Source organism: Garra rufa, chromosome 11 (assembly GCF_049309525.1).
Source record: "Garra rufa chromosome 11, GarRuf1.0, whole genome shotgun sequence".
In the NCBI taxonomy this organism is placed as follows: Eukaryota; Metazoa; Chordata; class Actinopteri; order Cypriniformes; family Cyprinidae; genus Garra; species Garra rufa.
The window spans coordinates 22,503,613-22,516,509 of NC_133371.1; the positions used below are offsets into that span (position 1 = coordinate 22,503,613).

At 36.9% G+C, this 12,897-nt stretch overlaps 1 protein-coding gene across 1 annotated transcript; it reads left to right on the forward strand.

The window, feature by feature from the left end:
- Window positions 1-217: 217 nt before the first annotated feature.
- LOC141345704 (uncharacterized) lies at window positions 218-11,037 on the forward strand. The gene is made up of 12 exons (XM_073850597.1): window positions 218-241; window positions 319-363; window positions 2,241-2,268; window positions 2,420-2,514; window positions 2,652-2,786; window positions 2,906-3,079; window positions 3,178-3,223; window positions 3,370-3,389; window positions 3,603-3,691; window positions 5,289-5,509; window positions 8,393-8,754; window positions 8,859-11,037. Exons 4-12 carry the CDS (start codon window positions 2,442-2,444, stop codon window positions 9,134-9,136), a joined length of 1,398 nt encoding a protein of 465 aa, XP_073706698.1. The 5' UTR covers window positions 218-241; window positions 319-363; window positions 2,241-2,268; window positions 2,420-2,441; the 3' UTR covers window positions 9,137-11,037.
- The last annotated feature ends 1,860 nt before the right edge of the window (window positions 11,038-12,897 follow it).

The following is a 12,897-nucleotide window of genomic DNA, read 5'->3' on the forward strand; positions in this document are numbered from 1 at the left end:
ATTTTATATTTCTGCCCCCTCACTTCTGAAATGATGGCTACACCCCCTGATCATGTCCATACTTGTTACTTCCTTTCTGTGCTTTTCTGCATCATAGTCTGTGGTCCTTCCTTACATTCTATGATGCAGAGGCGGAGACAAAGTTTTATTTCTGAAGTACATAAGTTCTCATCACACTGTCTTGGGATGTTCATATCTTTTGAACAGGGATGCACAATGGAGATCTACACATCGACTACATGTATGATAGAATTTTAAAGTTTTGAGTTACCTAGTATTTATTTATTTGTTTATTTAACCTTTGTATTTTTATTGCAGATGTAGTGACTATCTTGTACATTTTTGCCTCATCCTCTGCACAAGGTAAGTAGGGAAACACTAGAATTATACTTCTCCATATTTTTTTTAATAATTTTTATTAGTTTACTAGTTTTATTATATTTATTTAGTCATTTATATGAGTGGATATTAAATTCGTAATTAAGTGAGTCTAATTAATCTAATTATTAGGCTATGTGTGCAGCCACTAAAGTGGAGACTGATTGTAAATTAGCTAGACAATCTCTTCTTTTTTTTCTGGGTGGAGGCGGAGACGATTTGACTTCAAGCTTGAGCGAGCTCGCACTTGAATCTGGTCACGAGCTGTGTACAGTATTTCTCGGTTAGTTGGCGTGAGGAGGTGTCAACCCGTGGAGCGCAAAGTTCAAAGACTGCAAATTGCGTATCTGGACGCTTAATAAATTCAGAGACGCGCTTATCAAGGAACTTAGAGGAAAGCACTGTTACACATTCACCGAGACTGGATAACCATGATGACTGGGCGCAGAGTGACAGTATTTTGATGACTGTGTAGTGTAGCCCCTGCTGAAAAAACCAGCATATGCTGGTTAGGTATGTTTTGGTGCTGGGATGCTGGTTTTAGCTGGTATATGCTGGTCCTTTGCTGGTTTATGCTGGTCCCTTGCTGGTTTTTGCTGGTTTATGCTGGTCATGTTGCTGGTTAATGCTGGTCCTTTGCTGGTTTATGCTGGTCCTTGACCAGCAACATGACCAGCATAAACCAGCAAAGGACCAGCATTAACCAGCTAAGGACCAGCATAAACCAGCAAGGGACCAGCATAAACCAGCAAAGGACCAGCATATACCAGCTAAAACCAGCATCCCAGCACCAAAACATACCTAACCAGCATATGCTGGTTTTTTCAGCAGGGGCGCTGGACGTGATTTGATAGTCCGGCAGTATAATTAACGGAATTTAGGAGATTTGTGATTCCGAATTCCGATACTTTATTCTATTTATTTATTTATTATTTGGACATGTATTTTTGTTTGTTTTGTTAAATGTAATGCTGGGTAGAGCTAGTCTGTGTTTCCTTTTTCAGACAGTCCAGTTTTTTTTATGTTAAACCGTCAGCCGTCAGTTTCGCTGCAAACAACTAATACGGTTGGTCGTTTGTTTTCATTTCTACCCTTCTCGTTACCGCATTGTTTTGTTTGTTGTAATCTATTGACAGCCAATTTCGAAAATGGCATTTAAATGGTTTCTTATAATAGCTGTGTGGTACCTAGCACTACCATTCAAACTTAGAATAAATATATTTACGATTTAAATTGAGCTTTTTGGAGGAAGAACCTTCATTAATACCTTTTATTAAATGCAGAGCTGTTTGTATTCACATTTGGCAAGGTCATTTTTCATACCTATTAGGCGTTTTTTTGAATGATAGCTACTGGGTCCCATTGGTAGTAGGCATAAGCATGAGTGGTTTTAGCAGAATCCAGATAGACACACTTTCAGGGAACATTAAGAGTCTAATTAGATCAGTGCCATCTAATTAAGGTCTGTGTACCAACCAAAATGTTTTCTTCCAGAATTTTTATCCCAAACCTTTGAACATAACATAAAGTGAAACCCCTTAATAATACTTAAATTATAGGGAGAGTTTGTTTTTGTGTGCCAGGAATTGTGATATGTGGGTGTTGCAAATTAGAATTGAGCCAGGTGGGAGGGGAGAGGTTAAAAACATGTTATCATGATGATACCAGGAGAAAAGGAAAGTCCTTTCAGAGGCAAAACAAGTTATTTAATTTTAGATTCAAGAATGCAGATAGTTTGCCAAGACCAAGAACTTGCATTAAGTCATATTCATGTTGACTTTAATCTTTATTTAAGATATTTAGAGTAGTCTACCTAAATAAGACTATTTACCACTTTTCATAATAAAACATTTGTTCCTCAGGGATTTGCCACCATGACAGAGGGAGCCAGTGAGTGACCTTACACAAAGCCTTAACAGTTTCATAAGAGATTTTTATTATTATTACATATGCGGTTTATCATAGATCACATAAATGTAAATTTACAATGTTTTGATAAGAGTAAAATAGGAGTGACCTGCGTTGTTTATGATGTCATCAGGGATGCTGGTTTCAGTGGACAGATGAAAGACAGCCATCATCTGCACTGTTGTGGAAATGTGCCTTACAAGATCTCAGGAAGTTCCTGCTGTAATGGTAGGGGAAACTCTGGCAGCTTTTAGTTTGTGGTTGCTAAATCACTAAGAGTAGAGGATGTGATTCACAGTGCCTTTAGGAAATATACAACAATTGAATACTGTTTTTTTTTTTTTTTTCTTTTTAATGTGTTGCAGGAAAAATAACTCGGGGATTAAGCCAGCTGGTGGCTGACTGCTGTGATTCTGTAGCTTACAACCCCCTTAATGAGATTTGTTGTAATGGCAGGGTACAGACTCGGAGCAGCCCTCAAGCAAAATGCTGTGGCGAAGGTAGCCGATCCACTTCATGCAGCTTGAATCAGATTGTACACATTTTTGCCTACATTTTTATTTTTTTGTTAAGATTGATTGATCTTTATACAATTAGTTTTTCTTACACTCATTTACAGACATATATTTGACAACGACTCATTTGTGCTGTGGTGGTAACAAAATATTTAAATGGAAAGAAAATCATACTTGTTGCGGCAAGGAATTGTATGACATGACAACCCACTGCTGCTGCATTGGTCCTACACTAGAGGTGAAGACTAAAAATGAAATCTGCTGTCCAAAACCAACAGGTGTGTATACATGTCTTAAAGTGATTATTAGGTAAATGGTTAAAGAAATGTGGTGTCATTTATTTTAGTGGGTTATAATTTGAATCGTATTCTCACAGATTCTAATAAAAAAACAGAATGCAAGCAAAGCTCTTCTCTCACCCGGTGAGTCACACAGACAGACAAAAATACCTCCACGTTTTGTGAAAACAAACATGCAGACAAAATTTTTTGATATTTTTATCTATTTTATAATAATTTTTCTGTTTTTTTTTTTTTGTTTTTTTTACTGTGTGACTGGAAATCTCAAGCACACTCCCTAAAAACGCAGGTAAAGCACTTGGCATCTTTATTGTGTAATAATATTTTTACATATCTCTCTTTAGATTGGATAATGATCTGTTTAGTTTTATTATCCATTGATAGTCTGTTCAGTTCATACTTGCCTAACCTCATATGTCCAATTTATGTAAATCAATCTCAGTCTTGATGATTGTATAGATATTGTTGCAATAATCTCACACTCTTACTTATTCTGTTCTAGAATTGAAGTGTGGATCAAAACCCTACAATCCCCTGAAAAGAATTTGCTGTTCTGGAAAACTGCATAAGAAGGCATCAGCACTTACTAAGGTATTGCCTTTTGACCTGAAGCTTAGATATTAAAACATAGAAATTAAAATAAATTGCAGATTTAAATACTAAACACTGTGATTTTTCTGTAAAATGTGTCTATAAAGTATTTGCAGAAATGACAGTCTACAGCAGTGGTTCTCAAAGTGGGGGGTGCACGAGTATTCTGCGGCGGGGGGTGGGGGGTGGGGGAATCAGCAGAAAAATAAATATACAAATGTAAACAGCCAAAGGTCGTAACGAATGGGAGATGAATCGGTGTGTGAAAGAGAAGAGAAAACCATAGATGAGTTCGCACAGACCCAGGCAGGTGCTGGTCATTCAAAAGCTCAATGTAGGGCTTCAAAGTTAAAATTATTTGCAACTTTGTCACGTCCAGCAGAGATGTCACTGACACTGCCCTCCGCTGAACTGCGGCATTCTGGCGCCTCAGTCTCGGTGTACTATACAAATCGGCATACATTCACAAATGATAACTCAGCGGCAGAGTTCAGCTCATGCAGGGGCGTAATTTCCACTTGGGGCTTTTCAAAATCCTGTTTGTGTCCTCCCACTTTCAAATGGTTTTGTAAAAGTAATGTCTTGTATTGTAGAATGCACGCTCAGCGCCGCTGATTCGTGCGATCGTTAAAATGAAACCGAAAGTAAAACGCGCAAGTGCTTTCAAAAGCAATTTTAATACCCCACGTTTACAGAGCGACTCCCCAATGCGCGCAAATTAGGCTACATAAAATATCGAAGCTGTTATTAGTATGTGGGCTATTAATAAGTTGTATAGTTGTCTATAACTTTGTATCATGGTGGTTCGGTCTATTTGCACTTTGAATATTGAAAGAGTAGCCTACTCTGATTATGGCTGCATTTATTGTCTACACGACTAAGAAAGAACTGTGTCGTTTATTTTTTGTTATTTATACAGCAGATTCTTTAAAAATGCAGTGACTGCCTGTAATTTAAATGGCTGTACTTATAATAGAGAAAATAAACATCTTGTTCATGTACTCATATTTTCATTAACTCCTGTCCCTTGCTTAAGGCGTAAAATAAATATATAAAAAAGGCTTTCAGAATCAGCCCATTTGCTTGTAAAACATCTGCAATCAGAATCAGCCATGAAGAATCAAGATCGGCACATTACTAAAAATAAATTGGGGGCTCTTATATATATATATTTTTTTTTTTTCCTCGAACTTTTTTACGTGGTACCACTGTAAAAAAGTTAATTTCAAGCCCTGATATGCCTTAGGACAGCATGAAACCTACAAAAAATATATAAATAAATAAATAAATAACAGAGAATTATAATAACAGTTATTCTCCCTGTGCTATTTTTTTAATATTTCAAGTGTTGCATGTGTTTTTCTCCTGTACTTTTAATTTTTTTTTTTTAAACTAAGAAAGCATTAATTTTTCATTAAGTTTAGTAAAATCATTTATTAGTCTTAGGTGGGATAGGTATTTTTGTGAGGGGGGGGGGGGGGCAGATTTTTTTTAAAGGTTTAAAGGGGGGTGCGACCAAAAAAGTTTGAGAACCACTGGTCTACAGTATCAAAAACTCTGCATACAACAATGTACTGTGTGTATCTGTGTCCTTCAGTGCTGTGGTGAAGAGGTTTACGTTTTGTCAGATGACAGTGTGGTGTGCTGTAATGGAATCCTTCATCACAATGTGCCTGAGCAGTCAGAGTGTGTTGGAGGTGTTATATATATTCCAGAAAACACTACTTGCCAAATGTCTGCCCGTCCCCGTCTTGGCGAGCACTGCTGTGGAGGACATACCTTCAATCCTCATACGCATATTTGCTGTAATGGACACAGGTAGGCCCACAAAGTATTGATAAGATTTGATATGATTTAAAAGCAAACCTAGTGCCAGATTTACTCAGTCTGCACCACCTCTTTTGGCATAAAAAAATCTGCTCTCTAGATGTACTAAAGACACGCAGTGAAACACTAAAAAAGGCATGGACACAGTTATGTTTTTGCGGTTGACCTTGTTTAAGAATTTGTAGGAGTTTCCGTTTCATAGGAGAGTATTTCAATGAATCATGCAACATGAATTACTAAGGGTTCCTGTTAAAATGTCCTGATTTATAAATATGGCCCTTACCCAGTCAACACATGACATCACACAATCCTCATACTGTGGTTCTCACAGTGTGAGTAATAAATGAGTCTATTGTGGGCTTAAAATAGTAAAGTTTTGAGCAGGTTTAGAGGAGGCATTTCAAATATTGGTCACCGGGGATAAGATCATCTACATCTTGGATAAGATTCCTAAATGTTTCGCACCTATAGCACATCTTACATACATTAATGCAGAAATGCTAATATGTTCTACATGTCTAAAGTATAGAGCGATAAACCTTATAAACTCCTTGATTTTGCATAACAACTTAAAATATAATCTTTTAATAAAATGTTATTTAATAGCAGTAGTATATAAGCTTATTTACAGTATATGCCTCAGGCTTGCACGGTATCGTAAACTCACTCATCAGGATGAATGGTAATCCTCGGCACACTTCGGCTGTGCATCTTGCATCATCAGCCCACAACTAAAGTTTGATTCAGTTCGGATTCAGTTACTTATTATAAACAGGCTCAAAGATCAATTTGTTCAGGAATCAAACATCAAATTTGAAGCAAAAGCAATAATCAAAGCAAAGATCACTTCAAGAACAAAAATGTAGATAATGTACATTTCAAGATGTCATCCAATGTCATCCAAGATCCAAGATGGATCTTCAGTCGTAAAAAAATTGTGTTTTTTTCTGATACTTTGCGTATACTATTTTGTGTTAGTGTTAAGACCCACAAACGCACAAAAACATTATAAAGCACCAGTCAAAGTCCAAGTGTTCTGAAGCCTTTTCATAGTGTGTGGTACAGATGAATATTTAAATCGTTAAAATTAAGTTGACATAAATTCTTCTGTCCGCTGCATCTGTCTGTCATCCTCCATTCATTCAGCATTTAAACTGCATGTCACGTTCCGTTACTAGAGTCAAAACGGTAAAACTCTCTTCAAGAGCGCTCAATAACTGAGATTTAAAGGGGTCCTATTATGCTCCTTTACAAAGTCTTTATTCTGTTTTTGGGGTGTCCTTGAACATGCTCTCATGCTTAGTTGTTTGAAAAATGCATTATTTTTCACATTATTTAGATTATTATAATAGCTTTCTCCCCAGGCTGGCACAAACGGCTCGATTAGTTCGGGGTTTCCGCCTTCCGCAAAACCAAATGTATAGTGATTGGTCAGAAGTCCCACTGCGTTGTGATTGGCACACAGTGTAGACCGCGTTCCACCCTGCTACGCCCCAACCCAAAGCAGCAAACTAGATTAAAGTGATTCTTACGTTTTAAATATGGATATTTTTTTTACAAAAACACATCTGATTGCTAAAGAAGGCTTTTACCGACCGCCCCAGGGCCATGTGAAGCACTTTTTTTACTATGGATCGACGTATTTTCAGTCTATGCTGTTCTATGAGTGCCAGAATTGATTTAATATAACTCCGATTGCATTCGTCTGAAAGAAGGAAATCATATACACCTAGGATGCATGAAGGGTGAGTAAATAATACGCTATTGTTTAACCTATCGTCAGCATGCGATGATACGTGATATTATCATTATTGTGCTAATGTATTTAATTATTTGCATGCCCGAAACCATAAGGCTAGTGAAGTTATCTACACTGTATGATGAATAAATATCTTACCACACACTGCACGTCTAGGCGAGGCTCCGACACGTCCACGGAAGATCACTAGTCAATGTTCGTGTTTACATCAGCTGCGGATCTGCGTGTCTTTGGACCCTCTGTTCAACACATGTGAACGGCGCGGCTTAAGCACAGCTACCGGAGCAGTTCATAGACCCTTTAGTTAAAGCTGTGTTTAAATGAGCCAACCTACAGCTTGCTGTAGCATCCCAAAAGCGGCTGTCCTTAATACATGGGTAAAGTTAGGCGAATCCCCCACCCGCCAACGAAATTGAATTTCAGTAGGCGGGATACCGCGTTGTGACATCATTGCATGCAGAAAACAAACACTGTAGTCCAAACAAGTCGTTTCGCTGTAGTTCTTGAAAAGGGATTTTTTAAAACTAAATATCTCCGTTTGGAGTGGACTTTGAGATTTGAAACTTTGTATGTTTTTTATGCCCAAACATACACACCACACACTGGCTAAAGTTCAAAAAGTGAAAAAGCATAATAGCACCCCTTTAAAACTGTTAAAAGAAAAGGCTCAAATTGTCACACATGTTTAATAAACTACGCATCAATATCTCTTTCTTTTGTGCTTTCAACTTTTATACGTGGAGCTGCGCACTTTGACTCTGTGTTGCCTCAAGCGCATCATTCTGCACACGGGATGCACATAAGCGCTTTGTGCTGCTCTGTATTGGAGTTTTTTTTATTATAATACATTTGCGCATAATGCACAATGAAAGATTATTTATAGTGTTTCTTGTTCTGCCAGAATTGCCCAGTACTCAGAATTTTCTGGATCAGATTGGATTTGAAAAAATTGTGTTGTTGCATCCCTAGTTTTAGAATGGGATTCTCTCAGTCATCCAGGCCACCCCATAAACCCTCAATCATTTTTTAACCACTAATAGCCTGTAAAAGCTATTCTGTGGCACTTTCTGTGTTGGCTGTTGAATGACTTTTCTTTCCAACTTATTTCTGTTTAGCCACAACAAGATGAATGGCAATTTTTGTTGCGGTTCAGATGTCTATGACCACCACAACCAGTTATTGAGATGCTGCTCTGGTCATCTCTACAACCTAACCCATTTTCAAGGAAAAGCAGAGTGCTGTGGAAACCTATTGCTGGAGTCTGATGAGACTCAAACTTGCTGTTCTTCCTCAACCAATACCATAATTTATGACACCAAACCAAACCACAGTTGCTGTGGGCATTACTACTACAACACATCCCTCTGGAGCTGCTGTGCTGAACATCTCAAACCTACATCAAAGCCTAACAGCCCTCCTGCACAATACAGACTTAAACCACTTATGGACCTGATCCCTGAAATGTGCAATAAAACAGGTGATGTTCATTTGTTGAACATTTGTTTTGCAACCTGAAATACTAAATAACATTTTTTTTTTAAGCAAACTAAATTATCTTGTCTTATTTGTGTGTGATTCTAGTGTTCTTTGGCAAAGTGGAGAGTGTGGCACTTGAAAATCATCAGCGTCATGTAGTGTTGAAAGTTGTTTGGCAGGTCGATGTGAAATCGGAAAAGATCATCAAAGACTCTTGGCTTCATGTGTCCCTGGATCACTGCAGCTCTCCTGCCACAGACAACGGCATGACCTACCTTTGGTGGAAAAAACACAATGGGGAGTATAAGCTTCTCTCTCCCCCACTTGACCTAACCTCTGACATTCACATGTTCTATTCAGTATGTTACCAAAAGAAGGGATAGAAGTATAGATTGAGGTCTATTTCCCATAATTTCTGAGCAAATTCATACTGATTGCCAAAGGATTTCTATCCTAAAGAGATATTTTTTGTCTATCATTAATGATAAATGACCCTTTTATGTGAATGGCCACTATATTTGAAAGCTAAGAACCTTTATTGCCTTAAGGCAAGTTTCCAACGTGTCTGTTTCTGTAGCATTACGCAGCATTATGGCAGAGGCATAACATGTGGTAAATCTTTGCATTTTGCCTCATTGGTTATTTTTATTTCATCTCAATAATGGATTCACCCTATTTGTAGTATGAAAAGGGATAGTTTACCCCAAAAAAATAATTAGCTGTTAATTTACTCACCCTCATGCCATCCAAGATAGGTAAGAGTAGAGAAGGTTGATGTACAAAAGTAAAGAAGATTTTTGTAATTCACATACATTTTCTGTGAACTGGTTCTTTCGGACAATTTGTTTCTTTGAACTGGTTCAGTTCAGTAGTTTGTTTGTTTATGTAATCTTGCAAAGGCAAAGCATAGGCTATATGCAGTTATATTATTATGTATGTTTAGGAGCATATAAAGTGAATGAACTAGTCTTCATCACCTCAACATATACAAAGAGAAACTATAAAAACGTTCACTAACCAGTATATCTGTCTTCTGAGTCAGAACGGTTTCCTCAGTTCAATGTACTGTTGGAGTAATTGGAGCTTTGAATGAGTTGGCAAAAGCCAGCATCACAGGATCATATATGGTATTTTAGATTTGTGATGCTTGAGTCGTGAACTGTTTCGGATAATTCCAGTTTGGTGAACTACATCTTGGATGGTCTGAGGGTGAGCATATTAGCAAATTTTCATTTGTGGGGGAACTTTAACCTATCTTTACCTTTAAGCTATCAGTCAGGTAACTTAAGTTTTTAGGTTTGTATAGCTAATATGTAAAATTACAGTAAAATTTTACAGTGAAACAATTTTACTTTTTTAAATGCATAATAAGTTTGATTTTAAACTTTAAAACTTCATATTACATTGCTGTTCAGTCTTAATTTGTGACTCTGGACCACAAAACCTGTCATAGGGGTCAATTTTTTGAAACTGAGATTTTTATTTGAAAGCTGAATAAATAAGCTTCCCATTGATCTATGGTTTGTTAGGATAGGACAATATTTAAAAATCTGGAATCTGAGGGTGCAAAAAAAAAAATTTGAGAAAATCACCTTTAAAGTAAAGTTCTTAGCTATGCATATTACTAATCAAAAATTACATTTTGATGTATTTATGGTAGGAAATTTACAAAATATCTTCATGGAACATGATCCTTACTTGATATCCTAATGATTTTTGACAACTTTGACCCATACAATGCATTGTTGGCTATTGCTACAAATATACATGTGCTACTTAAGACTGGTTTTGTTGTCTAGGGTAACATCTGATATATTTTAAGTTGCACTGCACGACTTAATAAGCTTTTTTCAATTGTACTGTATTTCGATTTTTAACTCATAGGTGCTTTTAACATTTAACTGTAAATGTTTATTCAAAAGCAGTTAATGATACTAATTCTTGAGATGACAAGGTTAATTTCTACCGATATTTTTTGATATTTAAAAATTGTTTAAATGACAACATGGTATGTGTTTTATTATCATTGCTTTATTTCTTTTCATTGAATGACAAATGTATAGGTTTGTTACTACTTGCCAAACAGATTTGGCAGATCCATGATTTCCATGTTTTAACTATATGCAACTGTGAACATACCTTTCATATTAAACGTTGTGTGCAGAAGGTTACTCACTCAAGTTGTATTATAGTATTGCATATATGGAACTCAAAACATATATTGCCATTTGTGATTTGTATATGAAATATATTGGTATATTAAATAAAATGCTGAGTAGCACAATTCATATTTTATTAGTACTTTAAAATAAAGCAAATTACAAGATACAGACAGAATAATTTAATATCTATCACAATATTTTGTGTTTGAGAAGGGGTTAAATGCAAGGAAACTCTGTTACGGAGTAAATGCAGTTAACTGACTACAGCTTATTGCACTTGAATGGTTTAAAAAACGATGTAATGTTTAAACTGGTATGACTTAAAACATGCAGAAACAATCTGGGGCCAAAATTCAAGTTCTGAAAACATTTCAAATGCATAAGTTCTTGCTTCACAAATCTCACCCTGTGGCAATAAACAGGTAGCTTACATGTTCCTGGCTAAATGTTCATAAGTTGTCAGTATTGAATAATGCAGACCTAGCCTACCTTTTGAAATAGTTCATAAGCTTCCTCCTATTTGCTGCACTCATATCTTTAATCATATCTTGCTTGAGTTTAGCTCTGCATGTATGAAGTTAGCATTGTTGAAATCCCACAACACAATGAGTGCAGCATCCTGGTGATAAGACTGGAATTCATTGATAGCTCCATGTAATTCCCATTTGGCAGTGTTCGTGTCTGCCTGAGGTGGAATATAAACAGCACTGACGATGATTGAGATAAATTCCCTATAGGAAAATAAAAAAGGGCGACATTTGCTGGTCCGGAGTGCCAGGTTGGGTAAGCAGGAATGCATGAGAGAGATAATGCTTCTGCTAATGCACCAGCTGTTTACAGTCAGATACAGACCCACACCCTTTGACTTCACTAACTCCATTGTTCTATCTACATGAAAAAACAAAAAGAATGTGGATGGTGTGATCCCGTATCTCTGAGTTCAGCCATTTCTCAGTGAAGCAAAGGAAGTTGCAGGCTATAATGTTCCATAGCCTGACCAAAGCCGGTTCCTAATGCCTGTTCATTTCCCTTGGCATTGGCATTTCAGGTTACGCTTTTTGATCTCCCTTAGAATCTCCCTCAGCCAGTTTAGGTCCGGTGTTAAAAATGATGGAGAATGAGTAAGTTGTAAACCGATAATGATAAGCATATGCCTGTAATAGCTAATAGTAACCATAATGAGAAAGTCCAAAAAATAAACAAAAGAAGCAAACCATGGTTGGAGCAGTTGTAACGACAACCCTGCCTCCGCCATCTTCAAAATAATTTCCAGCTTTGGAGCTTTGTATACGTCTGTTTGAGGTATGATATAATATGTTTGTCTCGTTCCATTCCGCTCATCTTTTTTCCTCTCTTTGGCATGTACACATCTTTTCTTGAGGAGATGGTAAGATGTGAGTGTGAAGAGAAAGAAAAACTGACAGCAGCACTGACCCTGACTGAAGAACAACTGCTGGAACTCAAACACACACCCAACTCTCCAGATCTACTGTGACGCACCCGGACCTCCCTGTCCCCAGACTCAATCCCAGCCCTTTGCCATCCTGAGCGATGCAACCACAGTTTTTTGACCATGCAGAGCACCAGGTAGCATTTGCCTGAGTGGCATTCTGGTAGTGTGAGTAGTAGTTTGCATTCTGGCATAGATCATCATAGCTAAACATCAACAGTAATTCAGTCCACTAAAACTCTGCTCCTTTCAAAGTCAAAAGTCAAAGTGAGCTTTATTGTCAATTCTGCCACATGTATAGGACATACAGATAATTGAAATTGTGTTACTTTCAGACCCTTGGTGCATAACAGATAATATTAAATACAAAAGGTAGAATTTTAAAATGACAAATAAATACAATTTTACATATAATCTAAAAAAAATAATAGATACAAAATACATATACAAAATAGATATAATATGGCAGAGAGTGCAAACCGAACAGAGTAGTGCAAATGCAAACAGTATAGTGCAAATAGAGCTTTTAAAT